General features: G+C 45.4%; 2 protein-coding genes across 4 annotated transcripts; one reads left to right on the top strand and one right to left on the bottom strand.

Annotated features, from left to right (window-relative positions):
* The first annotated feature begins 4,491 nt into the window (after positions 1-4,491).
* On the top strand, positions 4,492-15,791 carry rhbdl2 (rhomboid, veinlet-like 2 (Drosophila)). Of its 3 annotated transcripts, none has more exons than XM_060872951.1 (8): positions 4,492-4,865; positions 5,329-5,549; positions 6,478-6,626; positions 6,725-6,837; positions 6,934-7,034; positions 7,445-7,505; positions 7,794-7,855; positions 14,276-15,791. In XM_060872951.1, exons 2-8 carry the CDS (start codon positions 5,337-5,339, stop codon positions 14,456-14,458), a joined length of 882 nt encoding a protein of 293 aa, XP_060728934.1. In that variant the 5' UTR covers positions 4,492-4,865; positions 5,329-5,336; the 3' UTR covers positions 14,459-15,791. The 3 variants fall into 3 exon arrangements, with proteins under 3 accessions (XP_060728934.1, XP_060728926.1, XP_060728917.1); XM_060872943.1 differs by having other exon boundaries at positions 5,253-5,549; XM_060872934.1 differs by having other exon boundaries at positions 4,493-4,865; positions 5,324-5,549.
* A 1,379-nt stretch (positions 15,792-17,170) lies between these two features.
* On the bottom strand, positions 17,171-20,413 carry LOC132843334 (uncharacterized). Its single transcript, XM_060866582.1, has 5 exons — positions 20,370-20,413; positions 19,221-19,407; positions 18,450-18,658; positions 18,116-18,317; positions 17,171-17,457 (listed from the first exon to the last, which is right to left on the bottom strand). The coding sequence occupies exons 1-5, from the start codon at positions 20,370-20,372 to the stop codon at positions 17,171-17,173; spliced, it is 888 nt and encodes a 295-aa protein (XP_060722565.1). The 5' UTR covers positions 20,373-20,413.
* Between the last annotated feature and the right edge of the window lie 673 nt (positions 20,414-21,086).

Genomic DNA, 21,086 nt, shown 5'->3' with positions numbered 1-21,086 from the left:
CGCGTGTGTCCGAGTGTCCGAGTGAGTGTGTGTGCGTGTGTCCGAGTGAGTGTGCGTGTGTCCGAGTGAGTGCGTGTGTCCGAGTGAGTGCGTGTGTCCGAGTGAGTGCGCGTGTGTGCGTGTGTCCGAGTGAGTGCGCGTGTGTGCGTGTGTCCGAGTGAGTGCGCGTGTGTGCGTGTGTCCGAGTGAGTGCGCGTGTGTCCGAGTGAGTGCGCGTGTGTCCGAGTGAGTGCGCGTGTGTCCGAGTGAGTGCGCGTGTGTCCGAGTGAGTGCGCGTGTGTCCGAGTGAGTGCGCGTGTGTCCGAGTGAGTGCGCGTGTGTCCGAGTGAGTGCGCGTGTGTCCGAGTGAGTGCGCGTGTGTCCGAGTGAGTGCGCGTGTGTCCGAGTGAGTGCGCGTGTGTCCGAGTGAGTGCGCGTGTGTCCGAGTGAGTGCGCGTGTGTCCGAGTGAGTGCGCGTGTGTCCGAGTGAGTGGGTTGTCGGTGAGTGTGCGTGTGTCCGAGTGAGTGTGCGTGTGTCCGAGTGTCCGAGTGTGGTGTCGTGTGTGGTGTGTCCGAGTGAGGTGGTGCGTGTGTCCGAAGTGGGAGTGAGTGCGTGCTGTGTCCGAGTGAGTGGCTGTGGTGTCCGAGTGAGTGCGCGTGTGTGCGTGTGTCCGAGTGATTGTGGCGTGTGTCCGAGTGAGTGCGCGTGGTGTCCGAGTGATGTGGCGTGTGTCCGAGTGAGTGCGTGTGTCCGAGTGATGTGGTGGCGTGTGTCCGAGTGAGTGCGTGTGTGTCCGAGTGAGTGCGTGTGTGTGTGTCCGAGTGAGTGCGTGTGTGTGTGTCCGAGTGAGTGCGTGTGTGTGTGTCCGAGTGAGTGCGTGTGTGTGTGTCCGAGTGAGTGCGTGTGTGTGTCCGAGTGAGTGCGTGTGTGTGTGTCCGAGTGAGTGCGTGTGTGTGTCCCCGAGTGAGTGCGCGTGTGTCCGAGTGAGTGTGCGTGTGTCGATAGTGAGTGCGCGTGTGTCCGAGTGATGTGGCGTGTGTCCGAGTGAGTGGCGTGTGTCCGAGTGATGGTGCGCGTTGTGTCCGAGTGAGGCGTGTGCGTGTGTCCGATGTGATGTGCGTGTGTCCGTGTGTCCGAGTGAGTGGTGTGCGTGTGTCGAGTGAGTGTGCGTTGGTGTGTCGAGTGAGTGGTGCGTGTGTCCGAGTGAGTGGGGTGTGTTCCGAGTGAGTGCGCGTGTGTGGTGTGTCCGAGTGAGTGTGCGTGTGTGGTGTGGTGTGTCGAGTGTGTGTCCGTGTGTGTGTGTGTGCGTGTGTCCGAGTGAGTGTGTGTGTCCGTGTCCGAGTGAGTGTGTGTGTGTGTCGTGTGTCCGAGTGAGTGGTGTGTCGGTGGTGCGTGTGTCCGAGTGAGTGCGTGTGTGAGTGTGTCCGAGTGGTGTCGGTGTGCGTGTGTCCGAGTGTGTGTGCGTGTGTCGGTGGGTCCGAGTGAGTGGGGTGTGTCCGAGTGAGTGCGGGTGTGTCCGAGTGGTGCGTGTGTCGGTGTCCGAGTGTGGTGTGTGCGTGTGTCGAGTGAGTGGGTGTGTGTCCGAGTGAGTGGGTGTGTCGGTGAGTGCGTGTGTCCGAGTGAGTGCGTGTGTCGAGTGGTGTGGTGGTCCGAGTGTGTGCGTGGGTGTCCGAGTGAGTGTGGTGTGTCCGAGTGAGTGAGTGTGTGTGTGTGTCCGAGTGTGTGTGTGTGTGTCCGAGTGTGTGTGTGTGTGTCCGAGTGTGTGTGTGTGTCCGAGTGTGTGTGTGTGTCCGAGTGTGTGTGTGTGTCCGAGTGTGTGTGTGTGTCCGAGTGTGTGTGTGTGTCCGAGTGTGTGTGTGTGTGTCCGAGTGTGTGTGTGTGTGTGTCCGAGTGTGTGTGTGTGTGTCCGAGTGTGTGTGTGTGTCCGAGTGTGTGTGTGTGTGTCCGAGTGTGTGTGTGTCCGAGTGTGTGTGTGTGTGTGTCCGAGTGTGTGTGTGTGTGTGTCCGAGTGTGTGTGTGTGTGTCCGAGTGTGTGTGTGTGTGTCCGAGTGTGTGTGTGTGTGTCCGAGTGTGTGTGTGTGTCCGAGTGTGTGTGTGTGTGTGTCCGAGTGTGTGTGTGTGTGTCCGAGTGTGTGTGTGTGTGTGTCCGAGTGTGTGTGTGTGTGTGTGTGTGTGTCCGAGTGTGTGTGTGTGTGTCCGAGTGTGTGTGTGTGTGTGTCCGAGTGTGTGTGTGTGTGTGTCCGAGTGTGTGTGTGTGTGTCCGAGTGTGTGTGTGTGTGTCCGAGTGTGTGTGTGTCCGAGTGTGTGTGTGTCCGAGTGTGTGTGTGTGTCCGAGTGTGTGTGTCCGTGTCCGAGTGTGTGTGTGTGTGTCCGAGTGTGTGTGTGTGTGTCCGAGTGTGTGTGTGTGTGTGTCCGAGTGTGTGTGTGTGTGTGTGTCCGAGTGTGTGTGTGTGTGTGTCCGAGTGTGTGTGTGTGTGTGTCCGAGTGTGTGTGTGTGTGTGTCCGAGTGTGTGTGTGTGTGTGTCCGAGTGTGTGTGTGTGTGTGTGTGTGTCCGAGTGTGTGTGTGTGTGTCCGAGTGTGTGTGTGTGTGTGTCCGAGTGTGTGTGTGTGTGTGTCCGAGTGTGTGTGTGTCCGAGTGTGTGTGTGTCCGAGTGTGTGTGTGTGTCCGAGTGTGTGTGTGTCCGAGTGAGTGTGTGTGTGTGTCCGAGTGAGTGAGTGAGTGTGTGTGTGTCCGAGTGAGTGAGTGAGTGTGTGTGTGTCCGAGTGAGTGAGTGAGTGTGTGTGTGTGTCCGAGTGAGTGAGTGAGTGTGTGTGTGTGTCCGAGTGAGTGAGTGAGTGTGTGTGTGTGTCCGAGTGAGTGAGTGAGTGTGTGTGTGTGTCCGAGTGAGTGAGTGTGTGTGTGTGTCCGAGTGAGTGAGTGAGTGTGTGTGTGTGTCCGAGTGAGTGAGTGAGTGTGTGTGTGTCCGAGTGAGTGAGTGAGTGTGTGTGTGTGTCCGAGTGAGTGAGTGAGTGTGTGTGTGTGTCCGAGTGAGTGAGTGTGTGTGTGTGTCCGAGTGAGTGAGTGTGTGTGTGTGTCCGAGTGAGTGAGTGTGTGTGTGTGTCCGAGTGAGTGAGTGTGTGTGTGTGTCCGAGTGAGTGAGTGAGTGTGTGTGTGTGTCCGAGTGAGTGAGTGTGTGTGTGTGTCCGAGTGAGTGAGTGTGTGTGTGTGTCCGAGTGAGTGAGTGTGTGTGTGTGTCCGAGTGAGTGAGTGTGTGTGTGTGTCCGAGTGAGTGAGTGTGTGTGTGTGTCCGAGTGAGTGTGTGTGTGTGTGTCCGAGTGAGTGAGTGTGTGTGTCCGAGTGAGTGTGTGTGTGTGTGTGTGTGTCCGAGTGAGTGAGTGAGTGTGTGTGTGTGTGTCCGAGTGAGTGTGTGTGTGTGTGTCCGTCCGAGTGAGTGTGTGTGTGTGTGTCCGTCCGAGTGAGTGTGTGTGTGTGTCTGTGTCCGAGTGAGTGTGTGTGTATGTCTGTGTCCGAGTGAGTGAGTGTCCGAGTGTGTGTGTCCGAGTGAGTGAGTGAGTGAGTGTGTGTGTGTGTCTGTGTCCGAGTGAGTGAGTGTCCGAGTGAGTGAGTGTCCGAGTGTGTGTGTCTGTGTGTGTCCGAGTGAGTGTGTGTGTGTCTGTGTGTGTCCGAGTGACCGACCGACCGTCCGTCCGTCCGTCCGACCGACCGACCGACCGTCCCTGTGACACTATAAAGCTCTTTAAAAACTTCCCGAAGCTAATTTCACTTGCAACTGCTGTTACTTTAAATGTTAAAGTATTTCTGTAGTTTCTACACTGTAACACATTTATATCTGTAGTTAAAATGAGCAGCAGAGAAGAAAAATAAACAGTAATCAAGCTGAGTGACATTTAAAACTTCACATTTCACTCACTCGCTCCATCTTCACTTCTCATCCAGTGTTTTATTGATATAATGTTAATGCTGATTAATAAATGAACTACAGCAGGATTGTTGATGTTTATTGAAAAATCACAAAAGCTTTTCACACTTTTTTTTCTGATTTATTTACAAACTTCCGAAGATTCAATTTAGTTCAATTTATTTCTATAGCGCTTTTAACAATTCCACTTGTCTCAAAGCAGCTTTACAGAAGTATGGAAACAGAAGAGAGAGAAAAAAAGAAATAAATATATAATAATAAGAAGAAGAAATAAGGATAAAAATACTTAAATGCATTTATACAATTAAAGTTTAAAATTAATTTAAAAAAGGTTAATTTAAAATATCTATAGTATCTATGGGCTAATTATTATTATTATTATTGTAGTATTCTAAGTCTCATGATGTCACGTGACTTGAGTCGTTAACAATAATGAGTTACAAACTGAAAAGGAGAAAACAACTCATTACTTCTCATTCGAATGTATTTCACACATCCTCTACAGAAGAGCTGCACGCAATGCGTTACTGATGAGTAACAAACAAACAACCAGGTGTTAAGTAAATTCCTGCACACACTGCAGTCTACCTGTGCACTGCTTCCGGATCGTGACGTCACTCAGGTGTGGCACTGCGGGAAATGGCGTCTTAGGTTTTTACTCTCTTTGTGTTCTGAGATTGTTGAAGTGAACAAACAAGAGGAGAGCTGCAGGGTTTAGGGAATGTTGATGCGGAAGGAAGAACTGATTAAAGCTGGATCTCTATCGCGATTTCCCTCTTGAGCGTGTGTGTGTGTGTGTGTGTGTGTGTTTGCGCGCGCGCGCGGTTCAGTACACCAGAGGGTCTGAGCTACACTAGAACACACTGATCAGATCCACAGCACGTTTTTCTTCCACATAGTCTCACACTGATCGCACTCGGCTCAGAAAAGTCTCACCTTCTAGAATAGGAAAGAGAAAAAGTCGGTGAGTAAATTTACTGGAATTTCAGATTTCTTTTACCTTTCAGTTTCCAGTTAAGTTTTTCTTTATACGAATTCGGAGGAGCTTTTACTGAGCAGAACATGGGAAAGTGTAGAAGGAACTTTAATAATTATTCTTTAGGTTCTTCTGATAAAATATACAAAGTGTGTGTGTGTGTGTGAGAGAGAGAGAGAGAGAGAGGTGTTTATGTTCCTATTTCCTGTACACAGGACAGCAATACAGAGTAAACTGTGAGCACAAAGTTCTAGGAAATATTTGCTGTATAAAGTGTGTGTGTGTGTTTGATCACACTGTTCTATGAAGGATTTGCTGTATAAATTGTGTGTTTATAAATAAATATAGTGTTGCTTTGGCCATTTCCTGTATGAGTATTTACAGGATGTGCGTTTGTGTTCAACCGCCTGCCCCCCACACCCAAACAACACACACACATGTTGAAGGTTAGGGTTGGAGATGGCAAGCATGGATGTGGAGGCGAGTGAAGCGTTTCCTGTAGAGAGAGACGATGTGGAGGAGCAGGAGGAGAGCAGGGAGCTGGGATGCCATGATAGGTTCCACGTGTCCGTGTCCAGGTGGATGCTGCCGGAGGACCTGCGAGAGACGTATTTGGAGAGAGCAAACTGCTGCCCGCCGCCTATCTTCATCATCCTCATCAGCATTGGAGAGGTAAAACAAACCTTTACACGGTTTTGACACACAAAAAACCTTGTATAGATGTTTTTTTTTAAAAAAAAAGAAAAAACTGTTAACATTATAAAATACTTTCCACTACATAAGTAAACAATATAAAACTAAATCAGATGATTTATTTCATGATTTATTTCTACGTTTCTTTTATAGCTGAGTAAACAATCATTTGTTTACATACATACATTACAAACAATTTGTTTGTTATTAATGCAGTAGACACAAACATTCAATTCAGTCTTACCAGAAAACAATAATAATAATAATAAACCAGATTATACACTTTTTTTTTTTTTTTTTTTTTTACTGTTGAGTGCATAAAATGTTCTGTATTAATCAGATCACACATTGACCCTGAGTATTAAGAGTAAACAATTTCATCGCTCCTGAATTCTGTTAAACCGAGAGGGTGATTTGGGGTATAGTGTCTGTGTGAGCAGGTTATTTTCAGTGAGTTTTGAGTTTTAGAGGGAAAAAAGACATGAATTAGGACATTCAGCACACACACAACCAAAAAAAACAGTTTTTAGACTCTTTCACTAAACACACACACACACACACAGCAGTAACAGTGTTGACTGTTCAGGCAAACAACACAGTGTTTATTCGTTTTGGACTGTAAAAGCATTGTGTCTTACTGCAATCTGAGGGTCTGAGGATGGCTTTTAAACGGCATTAACATTTTAAACTTGTTTAAAAAGGTTTAATATGAAGATGCATTTTTTTCAATTGAAAGTATCTTTCTCTCTAAGTTTTTATATTTATTATAGAGCATCACAGTTTGTGTCTCTCTCACTCTTTCTTATCATTAAAATAAATCAGCCATTTAACTTAAATTAAGAGGAACGTGTGTGTGTGTGGATAAACAGTAATGAATATTAATAACCTTTTCTGTGTCATGTGACAGTTGGCGGTTTTTATTTATTACGCCGTGTGGAAGCCACAGAAGCAGTGGATAACTCTGGATGACGGAATCTGGAGGAGTCCGTTAATTTATAAACCTGACGAGCGAGAGGAGGCATGGCGTTTCCTCTCCTACATGTTCCTACATGCGGGGTAAACACATTATTTCCTTCTTTGACATGAGTAGTGTTTGTTGTTTTGTTTGTTTTTGTTGTGTGATTTCATGCTTTTGCTTATCTTCTCCTCTCCAGAGTTCAGCACATCCTTGGAAACCTGATTCTCCAGCTGCTCCTCGGGATCCCATTAGAACTGGTTCATAAAGGGTTTGAGGTGGGGATGGTGTACCTCGGCGGTGTCCTCGCAGGTCAGACACGGGACACTTTTGTTCATCTTTCATTAGAAAAACTCTGTATTGTCTATTTAACTCTGTGTGTGTGTCTGTCTGTGTGTGTGTTTTTAGGATCATTAGCAAGCTCTATCTTTGACCCCTACAGCGCCCTTGTTGGAGCTTCAGGAGGAGTTTACGCCCTGATCGGAGGTTACTTCATGAACGCTGTAGTGGTGCGCTCTTTATTTCAAATTATTTTTTAATTCTTTGACAATTTTCAGCTTTCAGTTTTAAAACATTGTAAAATATCTAGAAATGTCTAAATATTTGTGATGAAAACAGCTCAATCATCACAGTTTGATTCATTTTGTCCACACGTGTGCAAAAGAACTTTTGATTCATTCGAATCTCCTGACAGAACTGTTTCAATGTGATTCACTTGATTCATTCCTGTTTGTAGATTATTTTTCTTTATTCACTGAAACAAATTGAAAGCAAATAGATTATGTAAAGAAATATTAATTAAGGTTTTAAGCTAATTCTACTGATAATGTTGTGCTTTTTTGCACAACTTCAACATCAGTGTTATACATTATGTTTACTTTACATCACGTGTATTTACTTGCTCTTTTTTCTCCTACAGAACTTTAGAGAGATGATTCCTCTGCTTGGAGCTTTCCGCATCCTTGTCATTGTTCTCATCGGTTGGTTTTTGTTACACACTTTAGCCTTTCTACATCCAACACTATGATGATAATTACAGCTAGAGAACTGACCTGAATATTCATCAGAGCAGAGCTTAAATAAAATTTGATCAGCCAATCGCAAATGTGGTCATGTGACATCATCAATCCCATCACCGTGATTATTGTTTATAAAAAAAGGCTTTAATTACACTGTTACTTAGCAAAAGAACACCACAGTATGTTGAATGTTCATTGTTTTTAAACTTGTGTTGTATATCTGTTGTGTATTTTGTGTATGTTGTGTAGTGGGCACAGACGTGGGCTTCGCTCTTTACAGACGCTTCTTGAGTGACGCTGCAGGATTAAAGGTGAGAGTTTCACACTCTGTCTATGTCTCCGGTGGATTTTTAATAGATCAGAGTTTTAATATTCAAATCACCTTTAAATGAATATGCAAATTAATCTGACATCAGCTGATGGCTTCTACACTGTATAAGTAAAAATATGTGCTAAATCTTGAAATGAGTAAAAGCATCGAAAACCAAGCTGAATAATCTAATCTTTGTTAATGGATGGATTATTATTATTAATAATAAAATATTAATAATAATGTTTTAATGATAATTATGAATTAAATTATAAGTCTAGCCGTTTTTTGTGTGTGCACGTGACAGAATGAGTGACAGTGAGTGGGACAGCGTGTGTGTGAGCGGGACAGCATGTGTGTGAGTGGGACAGTGTGTGTGTGTGTGAGTGGGACAGTGTGTGTGTGTGTGAGTGGGACAGTGTGTGTGTGTGTGTGTGAGTGGGACAGTGTGTGTGTGTGTGTGAGTGGGACAGTGTGTGTGTGTGTGAGTGGGACAGTGTGTGTGTGTGTGTGAGTGGGACAGTGTGTGTGTGTGTGTGAGTGGGACAGTGTGTGTGTGTGTGAGTGGGACAGTGTGTGTGTGTGTGAGTGGGACAGTGTGTGTGTGTGTGAGTGGGACAGTGTGTGTGTGTGTGAGTGGGACAGTGTGTGTGTGTGTGAGTGGGACAGTGTGTGTGTGTGTGAGTGGGACAGTGTGTGTGTGTGTGAGTGGGACAGTGTGTGTGTGTGAGTGGGACAGTGTGTGTGTGTGAGTGGGACAGTGTGTGTGTGAGTGGGACAGTGTGTGTGTGTGCGTGAGTGGGACAGTGTGTGTGTGTGCGTGAGTGGGACAGTGTGTGTGTGTGCGTGAGTGGGACAGTGTGTGTGTGTGCGTGAGTGGGACAGTGTGTGTGTGTGTGTGAGTGGGACAGTGTGTGTGTGTGTGTGAGTGGGACAGTGTGTGTGTGTGTGTGAGTGGGACAGTGTGTGTGTGTGTGTGAGTGGGACAGTGTGTGTGTGTGTGAGTGGGACAGTGTGTGTGTGTGTGAGTGGGACAGTGTGTGTGTGTGTGTGAGTGGGACAGTGTGTGTGTGTGTGAGTGGGACAGTGTGTGTGTGTGTGAGTGGGACAGTGTGTGTGTGTGTGTGAGTGGGACAGTGTGTGTGTGAGTGGGACAGTGTGTGTGTGTGTGTGAGTGGGACAGTGTGTGTGTGTGAGTGGGACAGTGTGTGTGTGTGTGAGTGGGACAGTGTGTGTGTGTGTGTGTGTGTGAGTGTGTGTGTGTGAGTGGGACAGTGTGTGTGTGTGTGAGTGGGACAGTGTGTGTGTGTGTGAGTGGGACAGTGTGTGTGTGTGTGAGTGGGACAGTGTGTGTGTGTGAGTGGGACAGTGTGTGTGTGTGTGAGTGGGACAGTGTGTGTGTGTGTGAGTGGGACAGTGTGTGTGTGTGAGTGGGACAGTGTGTGTGTGTGTGTGAGTGGGACAGTGTGTGTGTGTGTGAGAGTGACAGAGTGTGTGTGTGTGTGAGTGGGACAGTGTGTGTGTGTGAGTGGGACAGTGTGTGTGTGTGTGAGTGGGACAGTGTGTGTGTGTGTGAGTGGGACTGTGTGTGTGTGTGTGAGTGGGACTGTGTGTGTGTGTGAGTGGGACTGTGTGTGTGTGTGTGAGTGGGACAGTGTGTGTGTGTGTGTGAGTGGGACAGTGTGTGTGTGTGAGTGGGACAGTGTGTGTGTGTGTGTGAGTGGGACAGTGTGTGTGTGTGAGTGGGACAGTGTGTGTGTGTGTGTGAGTGGGACAGTGTGTGTGTGTGTGAGTGGGACAGTGTGTGTGTGTGTGAGTGGGACAGTGTGTGTGTGAGTGGGACAGTGTGTGTGTGTGTGTGAGTGGGACAGTGTGTGTGTGTGTGTGAGTGGGACAGTGTGTGTGTGTGTGAGTGGGACAGTGTGTGTGTGTGAGTGGGACAGTGTGTGTGTGTGAGTGGGACAGTGTGTGTGTGTGAGTGGGACAGTGTGTGTGTGTGTGAGTGGGACAGTGTGTGTGTGTGTGTGTGTGAGTGGGACAGTGTGTGTGTGTGTGTGTGTGTGTGTGTGTGAGTGGGACAGTGTGTGTGTGTGAGTGGGACAGTGTGTGTGTGTGTGTGTGAGTGGGACAGTGTGTGTGAGTGGGACAGTGTGTGTGTGTGTGAGTGGGACAGTGTGTGTGTGTGAGTGGGACAGTGTGTGTGTGTGAGTGGGACAGTGTGTGTGTGTGAGTGGGACAGTGTGTGTGTGTGAGTGGGACAGTGTGTGTGTGTGTGAGTGGGACAGTGTGTGTGTGTGTGAGTGGGACAGTGTGTGTGTGTGTGAGTGGGACAGTGTGTGTGTGTGTGAGTGGGACAGTGTGTGTGTGTGAGTGGGACAGTGTGTGTGTGTGTGTGTGAGTGGGACAGTGTGTGTGTGTGTGAGTGGGACAGTGTGTGTGTGTGTGTGAGCGGGACAGCGTGTGTGTGTGTGTGTGAGCGGGACAGCGTGTGTGTGTGTGAGCGGGACAGCGTGTGTGTGTGTGAGCGGGACAGCGTGTGTGTGTGTGAGCGGGACAGCGTGTGTGTGTGTGAGCGGGACAGCGTGTGTGTGTGTGAGCGGGACAGCGTGTGTGTGTGTGTGTGTGTGAGCGGGACAGCGTGTGTGCGTGTGTGTGAGCGGGACAGTGCGTGTGTGTGTGTGTGAGCGGGACAGCGTGTGTGTGTGTGTGTGTGTGTGTGTGAGCGGGACAGCGTGTGTGTGAGCGGGACAGCGTGGGTGTGTGTGTGTGAGCGGGACAGCGTGTGTGTTTGTGTGAGCGGGACAGCGTGTGTGTGTGTGTGTGTGAGCGGGACAGTGCGTGTGTGCGTGTGTGTGAGCGGGACAGTGCGTGTGTGTGAGTGGGACAGTGCGTGTGTGTGAGTGGGACAGTGCGTGTGTGTGAGTGGGACACTGTGTGTGAGTGGGACAGTGTGTGTGAGTGGGACAGTGTGTGTGTGTGTGTGTGTGAGTGGGACAGTGTGTGTGTGTGTGAGTGGGACAGTGTGTGTGTGTGTGTGTGTGAGTGGGACAGTGTGTGTGTGTGTGTGTGTGTGTGTGTGAGTGGGACAGTGTGTGTGTGTGTGTGAGTGGGACAGTGTGTGTGTGTGTGAGTGGGACAGTGTGTGTGTGTGTGTGAGTGGGACAGTGTGTGTGTGTGAGTGGGACAGTGTGTGTGTGTGTGAGTGGGACAGTGTGTGTGTGTGTGTGAGTGGGACAGTGTGTGTGTGTGTGTGAGTGGGACAGTGTGTGTGTGTGTGAGTGGGACAGTGTGTGTGTGTGTGAGTGGGACAGTGTGTGTGTGTGTGAGTGGGACAGTGTGTGCGTGTGTGAGTGGGACAGTGTGTGCGTGTGTGAGTGGGACAGTGTGTGTGAGTGGGACAGTGTGTGTGAGTGGGACAGTGTGTGTGAGTGGGACAGTGTGTGTGAGTGGGACAGTGTGTGTGAGTGGGACAGTGTGTGTGTGTGTGTGTGTGAGTGGGACAGTGTGTGTGTGTGTGTGAGTGGGACAGTGTGTGTGTGTGTGTGAGTGGGACTGTGTGTGTGTGTGAGTGGGACTGTGTGTGTGTGTGAGTGGGACTGTGTGTGTGTGTGAGTGGGACTGTGTGTGTGTGTGAGTGGGACAGTGTGTGTGTGTGAGTGGGACAGTGTGTGTGTGTGAGTGGGACAGTGTGTGTGTGTGAGTGGGACAGTGTGTGTGTGTGTGAGTGGGACAGTGTGTGTGTGTGTGTGAGTGGGACAGTGTGTGTGTGTGTGTGTGTGAGTGGGACAGTGTGTGTGTGTGTGTGTGTGAGTGGGACAGTGTGTGTGTGTGTGTGTGTGAGTGGGACAGTGTGTGTGTGTGTGTGTGAGTGGGACAGTGTGTGTGTGTGTGTGTGTGAGTGGGACAGTGTGTGTGTGTGTGTGAGTGGGACAGTGTGTGTGTGTGTGTGTGTGAGTGGGACAGTGTGTGTGTGTGTGTGTGTGAGTGGGACAGTGTGTGTGTGTGTGTGTGTGTGTGAGTGGGACAGTGTGTGTGTGTGTGTGTGTGTGTGTGAGTGGGACAGTGTGTGTGTGTGTGTGTGAGTGGGACAGTGTGTGTGTGTGTGTGTGAGTGGGACAGTGTGTGTGTGTGTGTGTGAGTGGGACAGTGTGTGTGTGTGTGTGTGTGTGAGTGGGACAGTGTGTGTGTGTGTGTGTGAGTGGGACAGTGTGTGTGTGTGTGTGTGTGTGTGAGTGGGACAGTGTGTGTGTGTGTGAGTGGGACAGTGTGTGTGTGTGTGTGTGTGTGAGTGGGACAGTGTGTGTGTGTGTGTGTGTGTGTGAGTGGGACAGTGTGTGTGTGAGTGGGACAGTGTGTGTGTGTGTGGGACAGTGTGTGTGTGTGTGGGACAGTGTGTGTGTGTGTGGGACAGTGTGTGTGTGTGTGGGATAGTGTGTGTGTGTGTGTGGGATAGTGTGTGTGTGTGTGTGTGGGATAGTGTGTGGGACAGAGTGTGTGTGTGTGGGACAGAGTGTGTGTGTGTGGGACAGAGTGTGTGTGTGTGGGACAGAGTGTGTGTGTGTGGGACAGAGTGTGTGTGTGTGGGACAGAGTGTGTGTGTGTGGGACAGAGTGTGTGTGTGTGGGACAGAGTGTGTGTGTGTGGGACAGAGTGTGTGTGTGTGGGACAGAGTGTGTGTGTGTGGGACAGAGTGTGTGTGTGTGGGACAGAGTGTGTGTGTGTGGGACAGAGTGTGTGTGTGTGGGACAGAGTGTGTGTGTGTGGGACAGAGTGTGTGTGTGTGGGACAGAGTGTGTGTGTGTGGGACAGAGTGTGTGTGTGTGGGACAGAGTGTGTGTGTGTGGGACAGAGTGTGTGTGTGTGGGACAGAGTGTGTGTGTGGGCCAGAGTGTGTGTGTGTGGGCCAGAGTGTGTGTGTGTTTGTGTGTGGGCCAGAGTGTGTGTGTGTTTGTGTGTGGGCCAGAGTGTGTGTGTGTTTGTGTGTGGGCCAGAGTGTGTGTGTGTTTGTGTGTGGGCCAGAGTGTGTGTGTGTTTGTGTGTGGGCCAGAGTGTGTGTGTGTTTGTGTGTGGGCCAGAGTGTGTGTGTGTTTGTGTGTGGGCCAGAGTGTGTGTGTGTTTGTGTGTGGGCCAGAGTGTGTGTGTGTTTGTGTGTGGGCCAGAGTGTGTGTGTGTTTGTGTGTGGGCCAGAGTGTGTGTGTGTTTGTGTGTGGGCCAGAGTGTGTGTGTGTTTGTGTGTGGGCCAGAGTGTGTGTGTGTTTGTGTGTGGGCCAGTGTGTGTGTGTTTGTGTGTGGGCCAGTGTGTGTGTGTGTTTGTGTGTGGGCCAGTGTGTGTGTGTGTTTGTGTGTGGGCCAGTGTGTGTGAGTGTGCCAGAGTGTGTGTGTGTGTGTGTGTGTGAGTGGGACAGTGTGTGTGTGAGTGGGACAGTGTGTGTGTGTGTGGGACAGTGTGTGTGTGTGTGGGACAGTGTGTGTGTGTGTGGGACAGTGTGTGTGTGTGTGGGATAGTGTGTGTGTGTGTGTGGGATAGTGTGTGTGTGTGTGTGTGGGATAGTGTGTGGGACAGAGTGTGTGTGTGTGGGACAGAGTGTGTGTGTGTGGGACAGAGTGTGTGTGTGTGGGACAGAGTGTGTGTGTGTGGGACAGAGTGTGTGTGTGTGGGACAGAGTGTGTGTGTGTGGGCCAGAGTGTGTGTGTGTGGGCCAGAGTGTGTGTGTGTGGGCCAGAGTGTGTGTGTGTGGGCCAGAGTGTGTGTGTGTGGGCCAGAGTGTGTGTGTGTGGGCCAGAGTGTGTGTGTGTGGGCCAGAGTGTGTGTGTGTTTGTGTGTGGGCCAGAGTGTGTGTGTGTTTGTGTGTGGGCCAGAGTGTGTGTGTGTTTGTGTGTGGGCCAGAGTGTGTGTGTGTTTGTGTGTGGGCCAGAGTGTGTGTGTGTTTGTGTGTGGGCCAGAGTGTGTGTGTGTTTGTGTGTGGGCCAGAGTGTGTGTGTGTTTGTGTGTGGGCCAGAGTGTGTGTGTGTGAGTGGGCCAGAGTGTGTGTGTGTTTGTGTGTGGGCCAGAGTGTGTGTGTGTTTGTGTGTGGGCCAGAGTGTGTGTGTGTTTGTGTGTGGGCCAGAGTGTGTGTGTGTTTGTGTGTGGGCCAGTGTGTGTGTGTGTTTGTGTGTGGGCCAGTGTGTGTGTGTGTTTGTGTGTGGGCCAGTGTGTGTGTGTGTTTGTGTGTGGGCCAGTGTGTGTGAGTGTGCCAGAGTGTGTGTGTGTGTGAGTGGGACAGAGTGTGAGTGTGTGTGTGAGTGGGACAGTGTGTGAGTGTGACACAGTGTGTGTGAGTGTCTGAGCCTCACTGATCTCTCACACACTTGTTGTGGTGCTGATTCGGATCTGTCACCTCCATGACTGGATGCTTGTCACTGACTCTGTATTTTGACTCAGGTGTCATTTGTGGCTCATATTGGTGGAGGAATCGCAGGAATGACCATAGGCTACGTGTTCTTCAGTAACTACAACCAGAAACTCCTGCGAGATCCTCGCTTCTGGTTCTGCATCGTGGGCTACACCATCTTCCTGCTCTTCGCCGTCTTCTTCAACATCTTCCTGTCTCCGGCTCCTCGCTGATAAAACAGTGGAGCCGAGACGTGGGAACGCAGCCTTGTCTGAATCTTCATCAACATGCTGTTTACAGACATCTTCAGGTTTAATGCTGAGAAATCAAACACTAAAAACACAGTAATCTTGCAGATAAATGTCATTTGAATTCAAGTCAGAAAATAATTTTAGTGCTGTTTGAAACCTCGCTGCTACAGGACATGAACACCGCATGGACCTTTAGTGAGCTTTTCATTCTAATATTTCATTTTATAGAAGAAAACTGACTTCATTTATGGTGCTTTTCCATTTTTTGGGGATTTTCAGGGTTTTTAGGGGTTTGTTTACAGTTTATTCCGTTTTTTATTTTATTTTATTTTATTCAGCAAGCACATGTTTTTCTAATTGTTACATGTCTGTGTGAATGAGCTGTTACTATAGAAATTAGAAGGTATCAGAGCGAGTGCCTTAATATAAAAGTGCTGTTAGAGAGAATTAACCACCACCACCACCAGTTCAGCACACCATTATATTATTATTATTATTATTATTATTATTATTATTATTATTATTATTATTATTATTATGTAGTCATAATTCAAAACCATTTTATTTTGTAGTCATAATGGTGTCCCCATAATGTAGTCACAACTTGGTGCACTAGTGTGTTGTTTGTCATGCAGCCAGACAGAAGCTCTTTGTGTGTTGGTGTAAGACTGTGTGGTTAAGTTTCTGGGTTGTTGATCAGAACATCAGGATGCAATCCTCAGCACCGCAAAGCTACAACTGCTGGGCCATTGAGCTTGGCCCTTAACCCTCTGTGCTCCAGGGGGCATTGTACCATAGCTGACCCTCTGCTTTCACCCCAACTTTCAAAAAGCTGGGATATGCAAAGAAAAGATTTCACTGTACTGTAATGTAACGTGTGTCAATAATAATGGCTTCTTCTTCTACTAAAAAACATTATAAGGATATGTTGTGCCAAAAGTACAAATTTCAAATGTTCACAGATTCCTCTTTACTGATTGAAGATCAGCTGAGACCTGCGTGGCAATGTAGCTAACAAGCAATGGAATATTCTAGCCTTAAGCATTTTGTGTGTGTGTGTGTGTGTGTGTGAGGTGAGTGTGTTCTAATTGAAGTCTCAGGTATTTGTTGGAAACATTGATCTTTAATCTGATTTCAGACCTAAACGATATGAAATTATCGCTTTAATTTATGGATTGTGTTTGTGTTTATTTCCTGTTTTTATGCTGTTACTTTAAGGGGAAAATTTACGTGGTTTTTGATGGAAATATTAGAAACCTGTTATTTGTACAGTTGGAAGTTATGTTTCATTAAAAGCCATTTTCAAAATTTAAAACTTGTTTTATTCACTCATTTTAAAATCACTAAAATCTTTAGAATAAAGTACAGAATAAATTGTTTTTATAGCAGTGATGTATTAAAAAACTCTCCAGTTATTCATCTTCTACCGCTTATCCGAACTACCTCGGGTCACGGGGAGCCTGTGCCTATCTCAGGCGTCATTGGGCATCAAGGCAGGATACACCCTGGACGGAGTGCCAACCCATCACAGGGCACACACACACACACTCTCATTCACTCACGCAATCACACACTACGGACAATTTTCCAGAGATGCCAATCAACCTACCATGCATGTCTTTGGACCGGGGGAGTAAACCGGAGTACCCGGAGGAAACCCCCGAGGCACGGGGAGAACATGCAAACTCCACACACACAAGGTGGAGGCGGGAATCGAACCCCCAACCCTGGAGGTGTGAGGCGAACGTGCTAACCACTAAGCCACCGTGCCCCCACTCTCCAGTTAATAATGTAATATTTAGAGTTTTAAAAGAAAAGTATGTAAATGTTCCTCACAAAGCTCAACACAATTTACACAAATTTCCTTCAAAGCTAACAAATATTTATATACACAATTTAACTCTTTATAACACGTTTCTGTATTATAGTGAGTTAAATATGTATATAAACTCCTGTCTATTTTTAAACCCTATCTATTCTCTTCACTCTGTAATGTTCAATAAAATCCATTTGATTTGTCCTGCTGGTTAACTTCATGTGTTTGATTTTTACAAGAAGTTTGATTCTCTAAATCAATAATGAACCATATAAAATGAAATGACAGAGGAAACAATAATTATGATAAATACTAATATAAGGGTTTAACCTACATTATTGAATTATCAGTTTATATGAAACAATGCAATCAAAATCCACAACTCATTTCATGTCTAATAATTACAGCATAGAACAAAAATGATCCATCAGCAGACTTTGTGTCCAACAAGGACATTTCAACGTCTCCTTAAAACAAATGACAAAAACACCACCACAACATTGCTCTTCATCTTTACACACACATTTCAAACACATTTATATTTAAGGCTTTAAGCGCATTTAGCTGAACACATGCTAACTTTGAATCAGAGCGGTGTGTGTGTGTGGGACAGTGTGTGTGTGTGAGTGGGACTGTGTGTGTGTGTGTGTTTTACAAGTGTATTAATGTCACAATGAAAAATGTTCTGTTTCTTCAAAATCATCAAATAACAGTTTCATTAGATCTTCCACATTTCTGTCTTTGTCCTGTGAAAAAAAGGATATTTATTAATTATATTTCTTAATATATTGTTGTTAATATACTGTATACTGTATATTCGAATTAGATTTGATATGAATCTCAAGTATATCAATAGATTGTGTTCTGGTTGCAGTAATTCACATGAACACATTAAGAGAACTGAAATTTCTTGCCTCCAGATCTCCATAAAAAAGCTCCAGGGCAAAGTGAATGCAGTTATAATGTAACAGTTGATATTTTGGGCTTTGGATCATTGCTTCTGTGACTCTTCTCTGGAATGAGTCAGAGATTCCTGTCTTCTTCCTATAAACGGCAAATTTGCTGTGTGTGAAGCCTTTAACGTTCACTTTGCTGACGAGACCTTGACAGGAAGTGGATAAGGAAGAGACTGCAGCACTGATCCCAAAGGACCCAGGATACAAGGCTGGAGAAAAGAAATCACACTGATAATATAATATAATATAATACTGGAGAAAGGAAACATTGTGTTAATGTTGTTTTAGAGTGTGTGTGTGTCCACAGAGAGAGAGAGAGAGAGAGAGAGAGAGAGAGAGAGTGTGTGTGTGTGTGTGTGTGTGTGTGTGTGTGTGTGAGCGCAACTTCTGTAGAAAGCTCTAATTTAAAAAGGAATAACAAAAGGCGCAAAACAACGTGCAGGAAGCAGGTTGTGAAACGGATGAGAGGATTTCTTCCTTCTACTTTTTACACGCACAATTCACAATTTTACAACCCTGAGACAATTATTCGAGAAAATAACGTTTATCGTATTAAGATCGTCCACATACAACAGTGTCCACTGAGCTCCTAGTAAACACACAGCTGACTAAGTAGCTCGCTGTCTCCCCTTGCGGAGAAATAGAGAATGACCTATTACAATAAACAACCGCAAAAGAAGTGTGAACTCCTCTGTCCTGAAGATGTGGGAAACCTTAAAGTTCCAGCTTTACCTCTGACTATCAGCCCTAATGTATTGATCAGCACAATACATTTCTCTTCACAGGAATCACACTGATATTAAGAATGCTTTTAATCTGTTGTGTGTGTGTGTCATGTGGACATTTATAAAGACATGTAGCGTTTACGTGTGAAGTGAATAATCTCCTGTCCACTTTCACAGCAACACACTCCAGCATGGTGATATCCTATTTCACTCATTGCACTTTCCACGATAAACAGATCCCCTAACTTTGCATTTCCAGGATAACTGTCAGAGAATTTTTTGACAACTTTGAAGCCCCTTGGTTTAGTGCCGAGTCCAATATTTATGCAGTCCTGTACAGTCGGCTGAGAAAAAAAAAACGAGTCAATTGAAATGCTGTTTAGTAAAGAAAAGAAAAAGGAAAATAAAGCACTATGAAAACAAACAATGAAAAGAATTAACAATTAACCTTTAAACTGTGAAAATGGGAGTTTTACCTTTAGATCAACTTCAAGAAGATCCATGACAAACTCAATACAGTTGTATCTGCTTAAACTGTACTCTGGACCTCTGCTCATTGCTTCATTAACATTTTCTCTGAATGAATGAGGGATCCCTCCTTTCTTCCTATAAACTGCAAATCTGTTCCCTCTGGTGAAGGTGTGCACATTCACCTTCTGTACCTCTGTGCTGATGAAAAACTTTTCTGTAAAGAAAAAACAACAACAATGACTATACACATAATACCATATGATGCATCACAGGACTTTCATGATAGAAACCTGCGAGCGACAAAGTAATGCCACGGCACAATGAACACTTAAATCTGATTGGTCAGGGGGTGCACATTATTTCTGTACAGCAAGAAATGCATCTTTGACACGATAAACAGGTTTATATTAGTTCACTCACTATGATATATTATCGTTTCTGTAGTAACAGCTCATTCACAGGGACATGAACAGCACACAAACCACTGATAAACTGATTAAACACGCGTGTTGTGGAAGGAGTCTCCAGTGTCAGCCTTAACAATTGAAGTTTTCCTACATCCTCACTTACAAGCTGCAATTTTATATTATTAAATTTAATAGAGAGAATAAAGAGGGACTTCTGATGTAAACACGTTGTTAAGTTGCTGTGGTGTAAAAGGAATAAAACAGTGTCGGACGTTAGAACAAAATAATCAACTTTCCGGTGTTAATAGTATCACAATTAACAATGTGTGTAGTTGTATGATATCCATGACGAAGGAGTGTACAGATTACTTTTCAGCCGAATGATCCGTGTGTCTTCGGCACAGTAAACTCCAGCATCGATGCTCCATTTATGATGTTGCACAATGAAGATGTCTCCATTTTGCACATCTCCAGTGTATTCCTCGTTGTAATTTTTCACAACTGTGAAGACCTTGGGTTCCAAAATGAGTCTCATCTTACTCTCCTTTGATTGTGCCTAAAACAAACCAAATATGAGGATTTCAAAAAATAAAGGACAGGAAACCAGTGTCAAAAATTTCAGCACATCAGTGGGTCTGTTAATCAGTAAAAGTCTTTCACTCTTCATGAAAATACACTAAACTTACGAGCGTTTTCATTTCCTTTTTTTCATTACACAAATACTGATTAAGCTCCACAGTCATTTTCGTTTATAATAGTATTTAGGTTGAAGTGTTACTACACAATAAACACACAGCACTGAATAAACAAAACAGTAAATGAACACAACATTAAATAAACACAGGTGCTGCGGGTTTCTAAGCTTTTACTTGAATATGAGTGAAACAGAACAGATTCTTGAGTTGATTTATAGAAAACTACAGAATTGCTGCTTCATTTGTAAACGTTTTCAATTTGTAGAGGCTTTATTTATTATAATTTGTTATAATTATTTTTTTAAATAAGTTGTTATTTGGGTGTAATTTATAATTGAATCGTTCTTTGGGATTGCAATCTTTTGTTTGATTTTTTCTTCTCCTTTTTTTATGAGCTTTTGGTGAAGAGTGTGATGGTGATTAAGTAAAGGGCAGTGATGTGTTTGAGATTGAAGCCTGCAGTTTAAACAAATCATCACCAAAACATTCAGAAATTTTCCCATCTTCGTGTCTTCACCTCTATATTAGTTCATCTATAGCTACTTCATATTACAACCTTCTACATCATTAGTGTCTAAATGAATAAATTTGTCTATTTCATTTTATTAATCATTACAAATTTGTTTATTTAATTTGTTTTTAAAAATTTTGGTGTGAACGTTCGTCCTTTGTTACTAAAATATCCATGTGATTATTTTAAATAATAATATTTCCAAACAATAATTTATATGAATAGTTTAGTACAACAATTATTAATAAAAATATGAAAATTAATCAACTGAAAATATAGATTCAAATATTTCAGGAAGAAAGCAACACCCACCATCTTTGTCCACCGGCACTCACCATCCAGTGAGTTCACTAATGTGTCTGCAGTACGTTTTGGTGTCACAGGAAGTTAATATATTAATTTTTATATGAAAGGATGTGGTTTTATGCGGTTATTTAAATCTGTAGTCTGTTTGTGTCAGCATGTGGCATGTTCCTCTTTTTGTCTATGTAAATATTTAACACAAATCTGTACTGTAAATACTCAGACTGTCATCTTTATTCAATTTCACTGAATTATTCAATTCAATTTGTGTACAGTGTCACAAAACAACAACAGCTGTAGACACATATCTATCAGAAAAAGAAACACAGACCCCAAAGCACAGATTATCGTCACACACGATCAGCCTTGATGAGCACCAGTGATTATGGAAATAAGATAGAAATCAGAGTAGATATCAGAGTAGAAAACAGCCAAGCAGCCGCCTGGATCTGTCTTTCTGGGGTTGATGCATTCTTGCTGTTTACAGGAGAAAAGAGATTAGATGTTACTCAGACAGCAGGTACAGCGGTGATGGACGATTTGAAGGGAGGAAGTAAAAAAAAAGTTAATGGTCAAAGAAAACACAGCAACCCAACTTACCAACACAACAAAGTCAATATTTTTGGCCATGTATAATTTTACAAACAATAAATAGAGCCTTTTATTTTTTTCTCTGTGACCAGCAGAGGGAAGTGTTTGCTGCCATCAGAAATCTGTACATCTGTA

This window comes from Tachysurus vachellii, chromosome 1 (assembly GCF_030014155.1).
Source record: "Tachysurus vachellii isolate PV-2020 chromosome 1, HZAU_Pvac_v1, whole genome shotgun sequence".
Taxonomy (NCBI): domain Eukaryota; kingdom Metazoa; phylum Chordata; class Actinopteri; order Siluriformes; family Bagridae; genus Tachysurus; species Tachysurus vachellii.
The sequence above is the reverse complement of the archived record's forward strand: the minus strand, read 5'-3'. Positions and strand labels throughout refer to the sequence as shown.

Coding starts and splice junctions, on each gene's coding strand:
- rhbdl2 (XM_060872951.1), top strand. CDS start 5,337: ATGGCAAGCATGGATGTGGAGGCGAGTGAAGCGTTTCCTGTAGAGAGA. Junction 6,838..6,933: donor CCTCGGCGGTGTCCTCGCAG/GTCAGACACGGG, acceptor GTGTGTTTTTAG/GATCATTAGCAAGCTCTATC. Junction 7,856..14,275: donor GTGACGCTGCAGGATTAAAG/GTGAGAGTTTCA, acceptor ATTTTGACTCAG/GTGTCATTTGTGGCTCATAT.
- LOC132843334 (XM_060866582.1), bottom strand. Junction 18,659..19,220: donor ACGGATCATTCGGCTGAAAA/GTAATCTGTACA, acceptor TTTTCTTTACAG/AAAAGTTTTTCATCAGCACA. Junction 17,458..18,115: donor GGAGATTATTCACTTCACAC/GTAAACGCTACA, acceptor TCTTTTCTCCAG/CCTTGTATCCTGGGTCCTTT.